This window comes from Eretmochelys imbricata, chromosome 15, assembly GCF_965152235.1.
Source record: "Eretmochelys imbricata isolate rEreImb1 chromosome 15, rEreImb1.hap1, whole genome shotgun sequence".
NCBI classification, from domain to species: domain Eukaryota; kingdom Metazoa; phylum Chordata; order Testudines; family Cheloniidae; genus Eretmochelys; species Eretmochelys imbricata.
This window is the reverse complement of record NC_135586.1, coordinates 16,214,280-16,226,276: the sequence shown is the minus strand read 5'-3', so window position 1 is coordinate 16,226,276 and position 11,997 is coordinate 16,214,280. Positions and strand designations below refer to the sequence as shown.

General features: G+C 44.1%; 1 protein-coding gene across 1 annotated transcript; it reads left to right on the top strand.

Moving 5' to 3' along the window:
• The first annotated feature begins 2,711 nt into the window (after nt 1-2,711).
• CLDN5 (claudin 5) lies at nt 2,712-6,457 on the top strand. Its single transcript, XM_077835259.1, has one exon. It carries the CDS (start codon nt 2,712-2,714, stop codon nt 3,366-3,368), a length of 657 nt encoding a protein of 218 aa, XP_077691385.1. The 3' UTR covers nt 3,369-6,457.
• Nucleotides 6,458-11,997: the final 5,540 nt, after the last annotated feature.

Below are 11,997 nucleotides of genomic sequence, written 5' to 3'. Positions count from 1 at the left end.
TCTAAACAATCAACTAACTGTATCAAGGCACAAGCATGCAACATTCCCCGTATTCAAACATAAAAAATAATTTTAAAAAAAATTCAAAATGGCTGACGGCGCCTAACCTTGACACCAATAGAAACAAGAACAGAGGGCGGTATATAAGCCCAAAATTGGGCATGGATTCTTGTCAAAAAATATATGGTGATGAATGCTATCGAGCCATATCCTACTCACTGCATCTGAGTTCCTCGCCAAGGGATTTTGCAGGCAGCTTTACAAAGAATGTGTGAGCCAATAAACGCACTGATTGCAGGGATTATACAAGAGAATTTATTTGCAAGGATAATAGTTCTGGTAGTCAAAGAGTCCAACCTCCATTTTTGTCTCATAGTTTATGAATCAGCTAGTTAAAAAACACATAACCCAACTCTTTAAAGACATTGCCTCTCACCTGTATCTCTGCCACTTTGATTCCACTTCTATATTCCTAACAATTTGATCACATCAATATTCCATGTCAGTGGAAGCTTATTCAAGGAGCCCTATGCTGCAACAAGCTTTCCCCAATTAATTCTTAAACCAGAATATTCACAAGATAAATTTCCCCAAGTATTTAGGTGTCTTGACACTAATTCCATCTAATAAGCCATATAAATCAAAATGGCAACAGCAAATCATGAAATCATATACCTAGATGGCTTCCTTCCAATCAGCTAACATCAGTTATCTTAACACATAAACCAAAGGCTCTATGGATAAATCAGAAATCATATCATTGGTTTTAATTAATGCATTAGAACTAAAACGTCAAAGTTCTTGTCCATTGGATTAATGGTTGCATTGCAGGTGAAATCTCCTGTGAATACCCCCAACTTAACCCAGTCAAACTCTTTTTGTGCACTGAGCTCACTGTTGACACTCACATAACAAAAATGATCAAGTGAGTAATCAGTCAAATGTGTCTCCTTCAAACATGTAGGTCATCACTGGACAATGGGCATCTTTCCTTTCCTGTTGTCCTCCCCAGTATAAAACAGATTGATCTTCATGAATGCAGAAGTCTCTTCACCAGTATTTTAGCTAGAATATTAAAGTAATCACTGGGTAAAGAAACAGGATGAGAAGATTCCATGTATAACGTATAGTGCATTGTTCTTGGAGAAGGTTTCTCATAACTACATGTTGGCATGGAATTTGCTTAGACTTTTGTGTTGTACGCAATGTGTATTCAATGTTATGCCTTTTTTGGCAAATGCATTTAGTTCTTCGACTGAGGAAATGAACAATTCTGCACTATTAGTCACATAGCACAGGCTGTTGTGCTTCTGCCCAGGGAGAGCTCAGCGGCCTCTCTTTGAACTTGCCACCATAGGCTTTGTCAATAAAAAACATCCCGTCCCCTCATTATTTCTCTCAGCCTTCTTTGAAATCCTTCCTGTTGCTTGTTAAGGTTATCATCGTGTTGAACAACTACTACCCTTCGCAAAAAGAACAGGAGGACTTGTGGCACCTTAGAGACTAACCAATTTATTGGAGCATCAGCTTTCCTGAGCTACAGCTGGCTTCATGGGATGCATGAGAGAATTTCTTTGCAAGGATGAAGTGAGCTGTAGCTCAGGAAAGCTGATGCTCCAATAAATTGGTTAGTCTCTAAGGTGCCACAAGTCCTCCTGTTCTTTTTGCCAATACAGACTAACTGGGCGGCTACTCTGAATACTACCCTTTAGTCATTTAGGAAGATCTAAGGTTTTCAGGAGCGATTAGAATGATCCAACCAAGAATGGCCTTTTGTCCAAGGACCCAAAGAAGAGCTCTGTGCAGTGGAAAGCTCCTCTCTTCTCTCACCAACAGAAGTTGGTCCATTAAAAGACATTACCTCACCCACCTTGTCCCTCTACTATCCTGGGACCAAATGGGCTACAACACAGCACCCCACATGTTGTCCATAATCAGTAACAGCTGCGACAGCATCTCTGTGCTTTCTGGACGACCAGGCCGAGATAACAGCAGCGGTTTCAGCAAGAGTCAGTTGTGAAAGGGACGATTTGCAAACAGTTCACGGCTGACGCCCAGCCAAACTAATCCAATGTCTGCGGAGCCTCTTCCACACAAACCCCTTGCAGTAGTGCGGGAAAGCGACTCACTAATAACAGCCGAGGGTGAAGTCCAGGCGCGCAGGCAAGGGAAAGGAGACGTCAGGTTCCCCTTCCCCGCCGTGCCAGAAAAGTGAAGCACGGAAGGGGTAACTGAAGTGACTTCATCTTCCATTGTGACGGTCACTTCCCTCTCCATCATGTGGGGCCCATTCTGTCCGCATCCTGCCTCACTGTCACAATGCAAGAGCCGGCGTAGGCTCCCACCCACCCATGGAGCCCCACCCTTAACCACACAGGGGACCCCCCCATGCCGCGGATCAGCCCCTGGAAGGGGAAGACGAAGCTGCAGCGTCTGCAGCTGGCTCCTTTCCAGCCTCTTGTCCTGCCGCCCCCACCCCCCCACCCCCAAAAAAAAAAACCTCCTTCCAAGCATTTGTCATTCACACGCGCTCCGGCTTCCTTCCACGCAGCCCCTCGCTGCCTGGGACTGGCCGGAGGTGGGAGGGGCCCGCCCAGCGGCTTCAAATAGCCGGCCCCAGGCTGGCAATCGCCACCCAAGCCCGCTCCCGAGGCAGCGCGAAGCCACTTGGCCGGTGAGCGCGGAGCCGCTGGGGAACCCGGAGGAGCAGCATGAGCTCGGCAGCGCGGGAGATCCTGGGGCTGGGGCTGGGCATCCTGGGCTGGGTGGGGGTCATCCTGGCCTGCGGCTTGCCCATGTGGCAGGTGTCCGCCTTCGCCGACGGCCACATCGTGGTGGCGCAGACCACCTGGGAAGGGCTGTGGATGAACTGCGTGGTGCAGAGCACCGGGCAGATGCAGTGCAAAGTCTACGACTCCATCCTGGCGCTGGACCCCGAGGTGCAGGCGGGCCGGGCGCTCACCGTCCTGGTGGCCCTGCTGGGGCTGGTGGCGCTGATGGTGACCGTGGTGGGGGCCCAGTGCACCACCTGCGTCCGAGCCGGCAAGGCCAAGTCCTGGATCGCCATGGCCGGCGGGGTCCTGTACATCCTCTGCGGGGTGCTGGTCCTCATCCCCGTCTGCTGGTTCGCCAACATCATCATCAGCGGCTTCTACGACCCCAACGTGCCCAAGTCCAGGAAGCGGGAGATGGGGGCGGCCCTCTACATCGGCTGGGCGGCCACGGCTCTGCTGCTCCTCGGGGGCAGCCTGATTTGCTGCTCCTGCTCCTGCTCCGGGGACGGCGAGAACGCCTTCCCCGTCAAGTACTCGGCCTCCACCCGGCGGCCCGCCTCCAACGGGGAGTACGACAAGAAGAACTACGTCTGAGGGGCCAGGGAGCGAGCCGGGCTGCAGCTCCCCGCCGGCCCCAGAGCAGCCGCTGGACCCTGCCCTGTGCCCGGTTCCCTCCCCGGGGATGCTTGAAATGGCTCCGGGGAGGCGAGCTCCGAACTGGACTGTGCGCAGGGCCCGCTCTCGTTGGGACAAGACCAGCCCCGCTGCGCGCCTGAACGCGCCAGGAGCTCGCCCCTGTTTGAGCCTTTGACAAGCGTCAAACACAAAGGACCACCGGCATGAATTCCGTCTCTCTTCCCGGCCCTTCTTCTGCCTCCTCCGGGATGAGCGGTAAATCGGCCGGTCATCCAGTGGCTGGTTTGTTTTGAGGTGTATGCTGTGTAACCTGAACGCGAGTTAACCTGTTACTGCAGGAATGTGGACCACAGAGCAGGGGCTCGGGGGGGTTTAAAACTAGTTCGTGGCTAGTTACAAACCCGCACCTGCTTATTTAATTTTGATTGTTATTGCTGCCCCAAAAATGACCTACGGGATTGGTTAGATAGCATTAGAGAATGAGATAAAGTCTCCATCCGATGGTGGAGAAATGAGAACTCCCTTAAAACAAAACCTCTTAAGCAGCGACTTCATCTCCCTAGCCATAGCAGCAGGAGGAATCATCCTTCCCTTCCTGTATTTTTTTTTTTTTTAATTTAAAAAGCTTAATTCTGCTGTTGTAATGTGCTGCCTTGCCGCTGTACAGACCCGAGTGAGCACATGGCTAATGAAATTAACTAACCTAAACTCTGCGGGCCATCAGTCTAAGCAGTTAGGAGGATTCTGGTACAGGATTTTACAGAACTATTTCAGAACTCAACACTCCTTATTTGTTAACCCTGGTTTTTAAATAAAAACAAACAAGATTGTCTATATTTTATATGTATATTTTTATATTCTGGCTGCATGTTTTGTTATTGTAAAGATGTCCAAACTATTTGGGGCAGGAATAGGTGACAGCTCAGTACTGGAATTTGGTAATTAACAACCAGTGTCTGGTTGTTTGAGACAAACTTTGGAAGGAGAAGGGGTATGCTGGGGCATCATGCACAGCTAACAAATTGTTCACCCATTTTGGGTCGAGAACAACCCTTAGTGCATAGGAGTTTATAGTATAATGTATCTGCAAAAATAAGAGAGGAGTTTGCATCTGTTAGTGCATCAAATGGCTTGTGCTATCAAACATCTTTGCCTAGGGGCAGGTGCCCTGAACATTCCCCCAGTAGGACTTTGTCATCACCTCCTTCAAATTGAACGTCATGGGTGCAATTTGGCTTTTTTAATGGATTCTTTTACAAGACTTCACATTTTTATGTCTCTTATCAACTGATCTGTGTGATGATAATGAATTGTGCCACTATTACACTAACTTTCCTCATAAAACATTTTCAGTCCTTTCACATTTTCTTAAAAAAAACCAGACCCTTTGGGTTGAAATGTCTTTTATTTATTTATTTTCTTGTAAAGAAAATACCTGCATCTGGCTTATTGTAACAGTGGTGGGTTTATTTGTTTTTTCATTATTTAAAAAAAATTTTCAATTTGTTTGAAATAAAATTTAAGTTCTTTTTAAAGATTCAAACTAACCTTGGTCTTAATTCCTCAGTTTAGACAATTAACCTCTGCCCGGCTATGTTTGAAGAAAATTGGTTTAGAACAATCATGGACTGGGATCTTTGATTTTCCTCTAATTGGGACAGTCCTTCAGATATAGGCACTGATCCATCTGCACCTGAAGCACTGTGCATTCAAATACAATGTAAGATGAGTTTTAACCTTGATTGCTCTGTACTCTCAGGCCAGCCAAGCATCCCTCCTCCTTAATCCATTCCTAGTCTATGTTTACTTGAATATGAAATCATTATAGCATACAATGTGTACTTGCTCTGGCCCATGCTTTGCATGCACAATTTGAAATTGGAAGCATTAATGGTGAATAGAATATGGTTGGGCCAAGTAGGCTTCTTCCAATGTCACTTTACAAGTAATGTAAAGGACTCAGCAAGGTCTTGATTGCCATCTTACTGAGTCCGTCTTGCTGCCAATATCAAATTTTGTGTGCTCAGCAGGGGTACAATTTAATGTGAAAATGCATCTGTTTGGTTTTGCAACAGCAGTTAAATTTACTAACACCATTCTTTATTTTAAAAGCAAACAAAGAAATGCAAAAAATTCTTAACCTGATATTATGGCTGAGACTTTACATGCAATAATCAAGAAATGCTAGGTTATGGCTCCCATAGCCACCATAACTTTTATCACCAGGGGAGGAAGGATGACTAATTTTTGCTCCACAACTTGGGATTTCCTGACTTAGATGTATGTGAAACAAGGGATTAGGGACTGAGTAAGTGTGACAGTTCCTAATGCAAACCCTAAAAACAATGACAAAAGTTCGAGGCCATGTAACAGTACTCTTATACCAACTCAGCACACTTCTGCCGACCCTGATGGACTCCATAAGGAACTACTTTCTGCCTCCAACTAATAAGGAAACACTCTACACATTAGTCTCCCTTGCAGTATAACACTAAACCTTAATTACAGCCTAATGGTTCCATCACAAACGTATAATATACATGGGTATGTCAACTCTGAATATTTGCCACTGTTGCTGAGACTTGTGATTTAACTGGATCTGTAGTTTTGCAATAGGGCTTCATCCATATTGTTCTTGCTTTGCTTAGTAAACATAAAAAAGTAGTGGTGTCAATACACAGAGGCTTGAGAAACTAGGACCTTGATCCTGCAAACACTTACGTATGTGGTTAACGTTAAGCACATGATTAGTCCCACTGGAGATAAAACTTCATGCTTAAACACAAGCATGTTTGCAGGATCTGAGCCTATGTGATCATTAAGCAAACTCCATATGTGTAGAATTGTTTCCTCAGTAAAAAGGTGCAGTTCTTAAACTGTCAGTGTCTTAAATGAGAGCTACAATACTGTTATTGTGACGTAATATGTGATTTTGGTACAAGAGTGAAATATTCTGTGTTTCATCTTTGCAACTTTTGTTTGTAAACATTGTAACCTTATAAACTGTAAATGTATTTAAATGTGTACATTTTGCAAGAAATCTACCAACACTGGCTTGTAATTTGTGTGGTGTCTTATTTGTGTCCTTTATAAAAAACAAAAAATGAGAATACGAATCCTCATACTAACTCCAGAAAAGGCAATGAGGGTATATCTGGGCCTGTTGTTATCATTTCCCCTCGCACTGCTCTGTCACTCTAATTAATCTAACTATGGTTGATCCCCTGTGGGTAACGAAAGGAGTTAACAGACCTGCAGTCCTTACTCATTTTCCTCAGGCAAAACCTCATTGACTCCAATGGGAATTTTCCCTGAGCCAGGAATAAAGCCCCAATCCTGCAAACACGCCTGTATCTAGCTTTATCATGTGAGCAGTCCCACTAATGAGGGTAAAGCTGTGTCCATGTGAAAGTGTTTGTGGACTTGAGGCCTAAATAAACAAAACAAGATTTGCACTCTGACCAGCAATATTTTGAACAACCATTTTTGGTACTGGCGTTAAGTATCAAATGGCTTGTGTTTTCCCCTTGAACCAATTCTATAAAAAATCAACACCTTATAGGGAAACTTACTTTAAAAGAGCAACCTTCTAGAAGCATAGCTAGCTGTACACCACCATAGGGCTGCATCCACTTTAAAGCAACATCTGAAACAATTACTGTAGCCAGACCTCTTATATGAAAAAAGCGTTACTTCTGTGCATGTCTCTCACTAAAAATAGCATCATTCTGCCAATAATGGGCCACATGCTCTGCTTATGTGAGTGGACAAAATTCTCCTGAAAGACTGGAGCTGAGCCCTTTTACACTAACAAAAAATATTGGCCCACTTCTTCTGAAAGTTTCTTTATTCTGAATCTCATGGCTCTACGTCCCTTGATGGGCTTTCCTATGCCAGCCTTTATAAAATAACCTGGAAGAACACTAACAGTAACATCACTGGAGCTGGAATCAGGATAAAAGCCTGAGGTTTGGATGCTTTTTATTTCTACATAGAGTCACAAACAAAATAAAAATCATAACTGAGCACTGGAGAAATAACTGAAGACATTAGAAAGTCCTGCTTTAATCAGAATGAGGTTTGGGCCTGATCCTGCCAAGGGCTGACTGAGCACTTCCAGCTCCCAAAGTTTAGGGCTGGGGCCTTTGTTTTTGAAAAAAAAATTCCGATTAAATTTGTGTTTCTGACAAGCACTCAGCTATTTGACCTCAGAGAACAGGCATGACACGGGCAGCAGCAATGCAAGATGTGTTTAAATTGCACCTCCATGGCTGAGACAGATTACAGATGGATCACTCCTAGTGGAAAGTGGGCAGTTTCTTCTCTATGGACTGTTCAGTTCTTAGCCTCGCTGCTGGAACTGCTAACAAAATGAGTAGTGGTCGTTGTAGGTTTTGTGACAGAAGCACCTTAGGAAATGGATCAAGAGCCGCCAAGTCATTTCACACAGGCCCCTGAACAGCCATCAGGTTGTAACAACTTCAACTCACTGTAACAACTTCGAAACCAGGCTCAGTGGACCTGATCCAAAGCCTATGAAGTCTATGGAAACATTCCCATTGACTTCCATGAGCTTTGGATCAGGCCCAGGATGAGCTGGTACCTTAAGAGTGGGACACTATTACCTATCCTCTTTGCCACTCAGTTTCTACTAAGTGTATCTGAGCTGAAAAAAGGACATTTCGCAAATGCTATCAACACAAACATACAAAAGAAATGAATTTTCAATTAAACTCTACATTCTTGTGACTAGCAGGGACCTTGCCCAGGTTCTAGCCTTGTCAGGGAGTTCATTCAATACTTTACAGACTTCGTCAAATAATCCCATTGTTTGGACAGGCTGTTGCTTACAAAAGAAAACATCTTCAAAGACTGCATTTTTCAGCATTCATGCTAGCTATGTTGAGATTAACAAAAACTCCTCACCACCCTCTCATTGCCTTCCACATGCTGGGCTGGAGAAAAGGTGTCTCCCTGCTTGGCCTTTGTCTGCTAAATCAGGGGTTCTCAAACTTTATTGCACCACGGCCCCCTTCTGACAACAAAAATTACTACACGACCCCAGGAGGGGGAGACCGAAGCCTGAGCCCACCCAAGTCCTGCCAAAGCCCAGCCCTACTACCCCAGGCAGGGGAGGCCAAAGCCCAAGGGCTTCAGCCCCAGGTGGGGGGCCTGTAACCTGAGCCCCACGACCCAGCACTGAAGCTCTCAGGCTTTGGCTTCAGCCCTGGACAGTGGGGCTCCAGTTTTGACCCTGGGGGATGGGGCCCAGGTTTTGGCTTTGGCCCCAGCAAGTCTAATGCCAGCCCTGGTGACCTCATTAAAATGGTGTCACAACCCATTTTGGGGTCCCGACCCACAGTTTGAGAACCACAGTGCTAAATGAACTACTAGAGCTATGAATCTGAATGTCAGCTACAGTTCATACCCTGCAAATGTAGTTAGAACCCATCTGTGCAAAGAGGGGAAATGCACCAGGCAGGAGGAAAGGGAAACTCAGTCAGTCACGTTTGCTATAGGATGTTTAAGAAATATTTCCCTTTCCTGCACAAAGATATATTTGTCATGCATCTGTTCTTCGGGATGTACTGAAGCCTTTTACACTCCAAGGGAGGAATTAGTTCATGCCCACAGTTTTCTTTATACAGCTATTCTCATGTTAAAACCTGACCACTGAATGTTACATAGTTTGTCCTTGGTTTTTTTTGTCCATCTCTAAAGTCCCAAGAGCAAGTAAGTAGTGCACCCTACTTTATTCTCCAGTCTAATTTGTCTTTAAAACCCACCTTGCTCTAAACAAGCTGAGACCCGTTACAGCATCCTAAACATGAAATCAGTCTCCTGACTGTTCTCTTTACTTGGGAAATGCTGAAAGATGCAAGATTCAGTTTCAGATTGGACCCACAATGCATCACTGAAGTGAAATGAAGAGCCCTCTACTTTAACTTTGTATGCAAATCATCACTAATAGGTACATCTCTTGGGTGTCAGGGTTTGCTTTTGTAACTCTGCTTGGTCAAATGTAGCAAATACTTCTGCCAGATTAAACAAATCAGGAAACACTACAGCAAGTACATTCTGTCTTCAGGTCAAGAATTGCATTCAACTTACCTGTAGTCTGGTTGTGGTAAGGCAAATCCTTTCGAAGACAGAGCCTCAAAAGGACTCAGATTTATGTTTTGAAAGTGACTAGATTTTGTCAATCCCATTTTGATCAGACCTTTGTGTGTGTGTGAATGAGACTTAATTCCAATCTGTTCCTTGCTGATTCTCTGCAGGAGGGGGCTGCCTGTCTGGAAAACTCCCTTTTCTTCTAACTGTAGCCCTCAATTACAAGAAAAGGACAATTTCAGCCACTGCGTCATTGATAAAGCTTCCCATGGCAACAGTGGTCAGGCTTTGAGGTTGCTTGGCTACTCAAGCCTTGCTTTACCTTTTCTTTTTCTTAAACAGATTGAGAGAGTCTGCCATGAATCACTTTAACAACTTGCTTTGTCTATGGCATTTTAGAAGTTTGTTTACAACATTGAGCTTTTTTCTCTCCCATAATCCTTCGTGCATGTTACAGAGCTTCAAACCAAAGTTATGGCAGGAAAAGGTCATAAGTGATGTGAATTAACTTAAATGGTTGAAAACATACATATTATGTGAAAGGCATGCTGATGCATTCCACCCAGGGCTCCTAACCAATCTTCTCATTACATGGGTTTCCTACTTTTCCTTAGCCCATCATAGGCTGTTATGGGATGTTGTGTTTGCCACACTGAAGAGTATCCTCAGCTGAATTCAAATTTTAGGCTGCAAAACTGCCTTCATCAGTTCAGGCCAAGAAAGTGTGCTGTTTGTGATTTAGAAATTGCAAAGGAATTGCCACAGATCTGGTTATATGACCCGTGGCTTCTCCTGCTTCAGTATCATGGTCTTGTACACATAGATACACAATCTATCTATCATAAAGAATGGAGATATTGTACATACACTGATTATTTTTGGGGGGGGGAGTTGTTGGATACTGAATTCCTTTTTAAAATCTCAGAAAAATAAAATAAAATAAAAAAAAGATTTGCCTTTCCTATGCACCTTGTATCATTATTTACAGTTCTTCAAAATAACTGAATTGGCCACATTTTACATTCACATCCACAGGTGTAAAATGACTACACAAGGTGCAAGACAGTGGAGAATCAGGCCTCAGCATTTCTTAGGTTTAGGACATCACAAAGACCTGGGGGGGAAATCGCTATTAACAAAAGGCAGGCTTACAGGTATATTTAAAATATTTATATTATACACACACACACACACACACACCCTGTCCATAGGCCTGGATGACATGGAGTCTAAAAATTAATTAAATGAACTGAATCACTGACATTTTTTTTTTTTTTTCAGTGATAGAGAACTACAGAGATATAGAGGCTGGAGAAAAGCAAATGTGGTACTTTTTATAAATTGAAAGAAGAAAGATCCTTGCAATTATCCAGTAATTCTAATTTCAAACCACAGTCAAATAATGGGACAATTATGAAGAGAGGGGAAAAAAACCACAAACCAGCTACAGGGTAATAGAACCATGAACAACAAACTGCATGTTCAAAACATTTGTAGAGGAACCTAAAAGGAGTTGTAAACACCAGCCAGGACAGAATATATAAAGTGATCTAGATTGACTAGACCACTGGGCAGACATAGATACATCATGCCTTCGGACCCTTTTCAGAGTGGTTCTAATGGACATGGTGCTTCAAATGGTGGCAGTCGCTGGCATGCTGTCTACAGCAAGGCTCCCAGAGTTATGAACACTGATGGAACTATTGGTATGGACTACCTATGAACTGGTATTGGGAACATAGGAATTTTTTGAATAGGTTCCCTATTTTAGACGAGGCCTATGTGGATCTTGTGAGGGTGTGTGCACTTAGAGAACACTACAGTCCGCTCTGAGTACCTCAGTCGGCTGTAGCAATGGTTGTGGAGCCATTCTCCACCCAACCTACGGTTCGGAGTCAGGGAGGATCTCTCCCTTCTAATGCCTACTGTGTCCCCCATGCATCACCAGCTTCCTCAGGGGTTGTGTGGCACAGATGTTGCCTCAATTTACATACATCACTACTGAAACACAGCTAGTACTTGTATGGGGAATGTGGATGGTAGCAAATCAGCAAACAGCCATCTGCACAACACTTCAGGGAGAGGAAATGACTAAAGACACTGGAGCAAACCTCTATTCTTTAATGTCCATAGACAGCAGAAAAAACCTGGGTTTAACGTCTTATCTGAAAGACCCATCTATCTTAAACTGCCAAGAATTCAGTGTACGTACCTCAGAAAGATGATGGCTGGAGCTAAATCTGATGGGATTTGAACCTGTGGGTCCAGGGTGTTCAAGTATTTTTAGACTTTTGCTTAGATCATTAAGATCTAATAACAAAGACAAGAGAACTAAAAAATTCTGATTTCTCACTGTCCCAAAGACCTGTCAACCCTGCATTAACTGCTTCTGGACAGCTGGGAGACTGGTGGATACAGGGCATTTATGGAATGGGGGGACCCCGTCCAAAATGAAATGGATCCAAATTACAAGAAG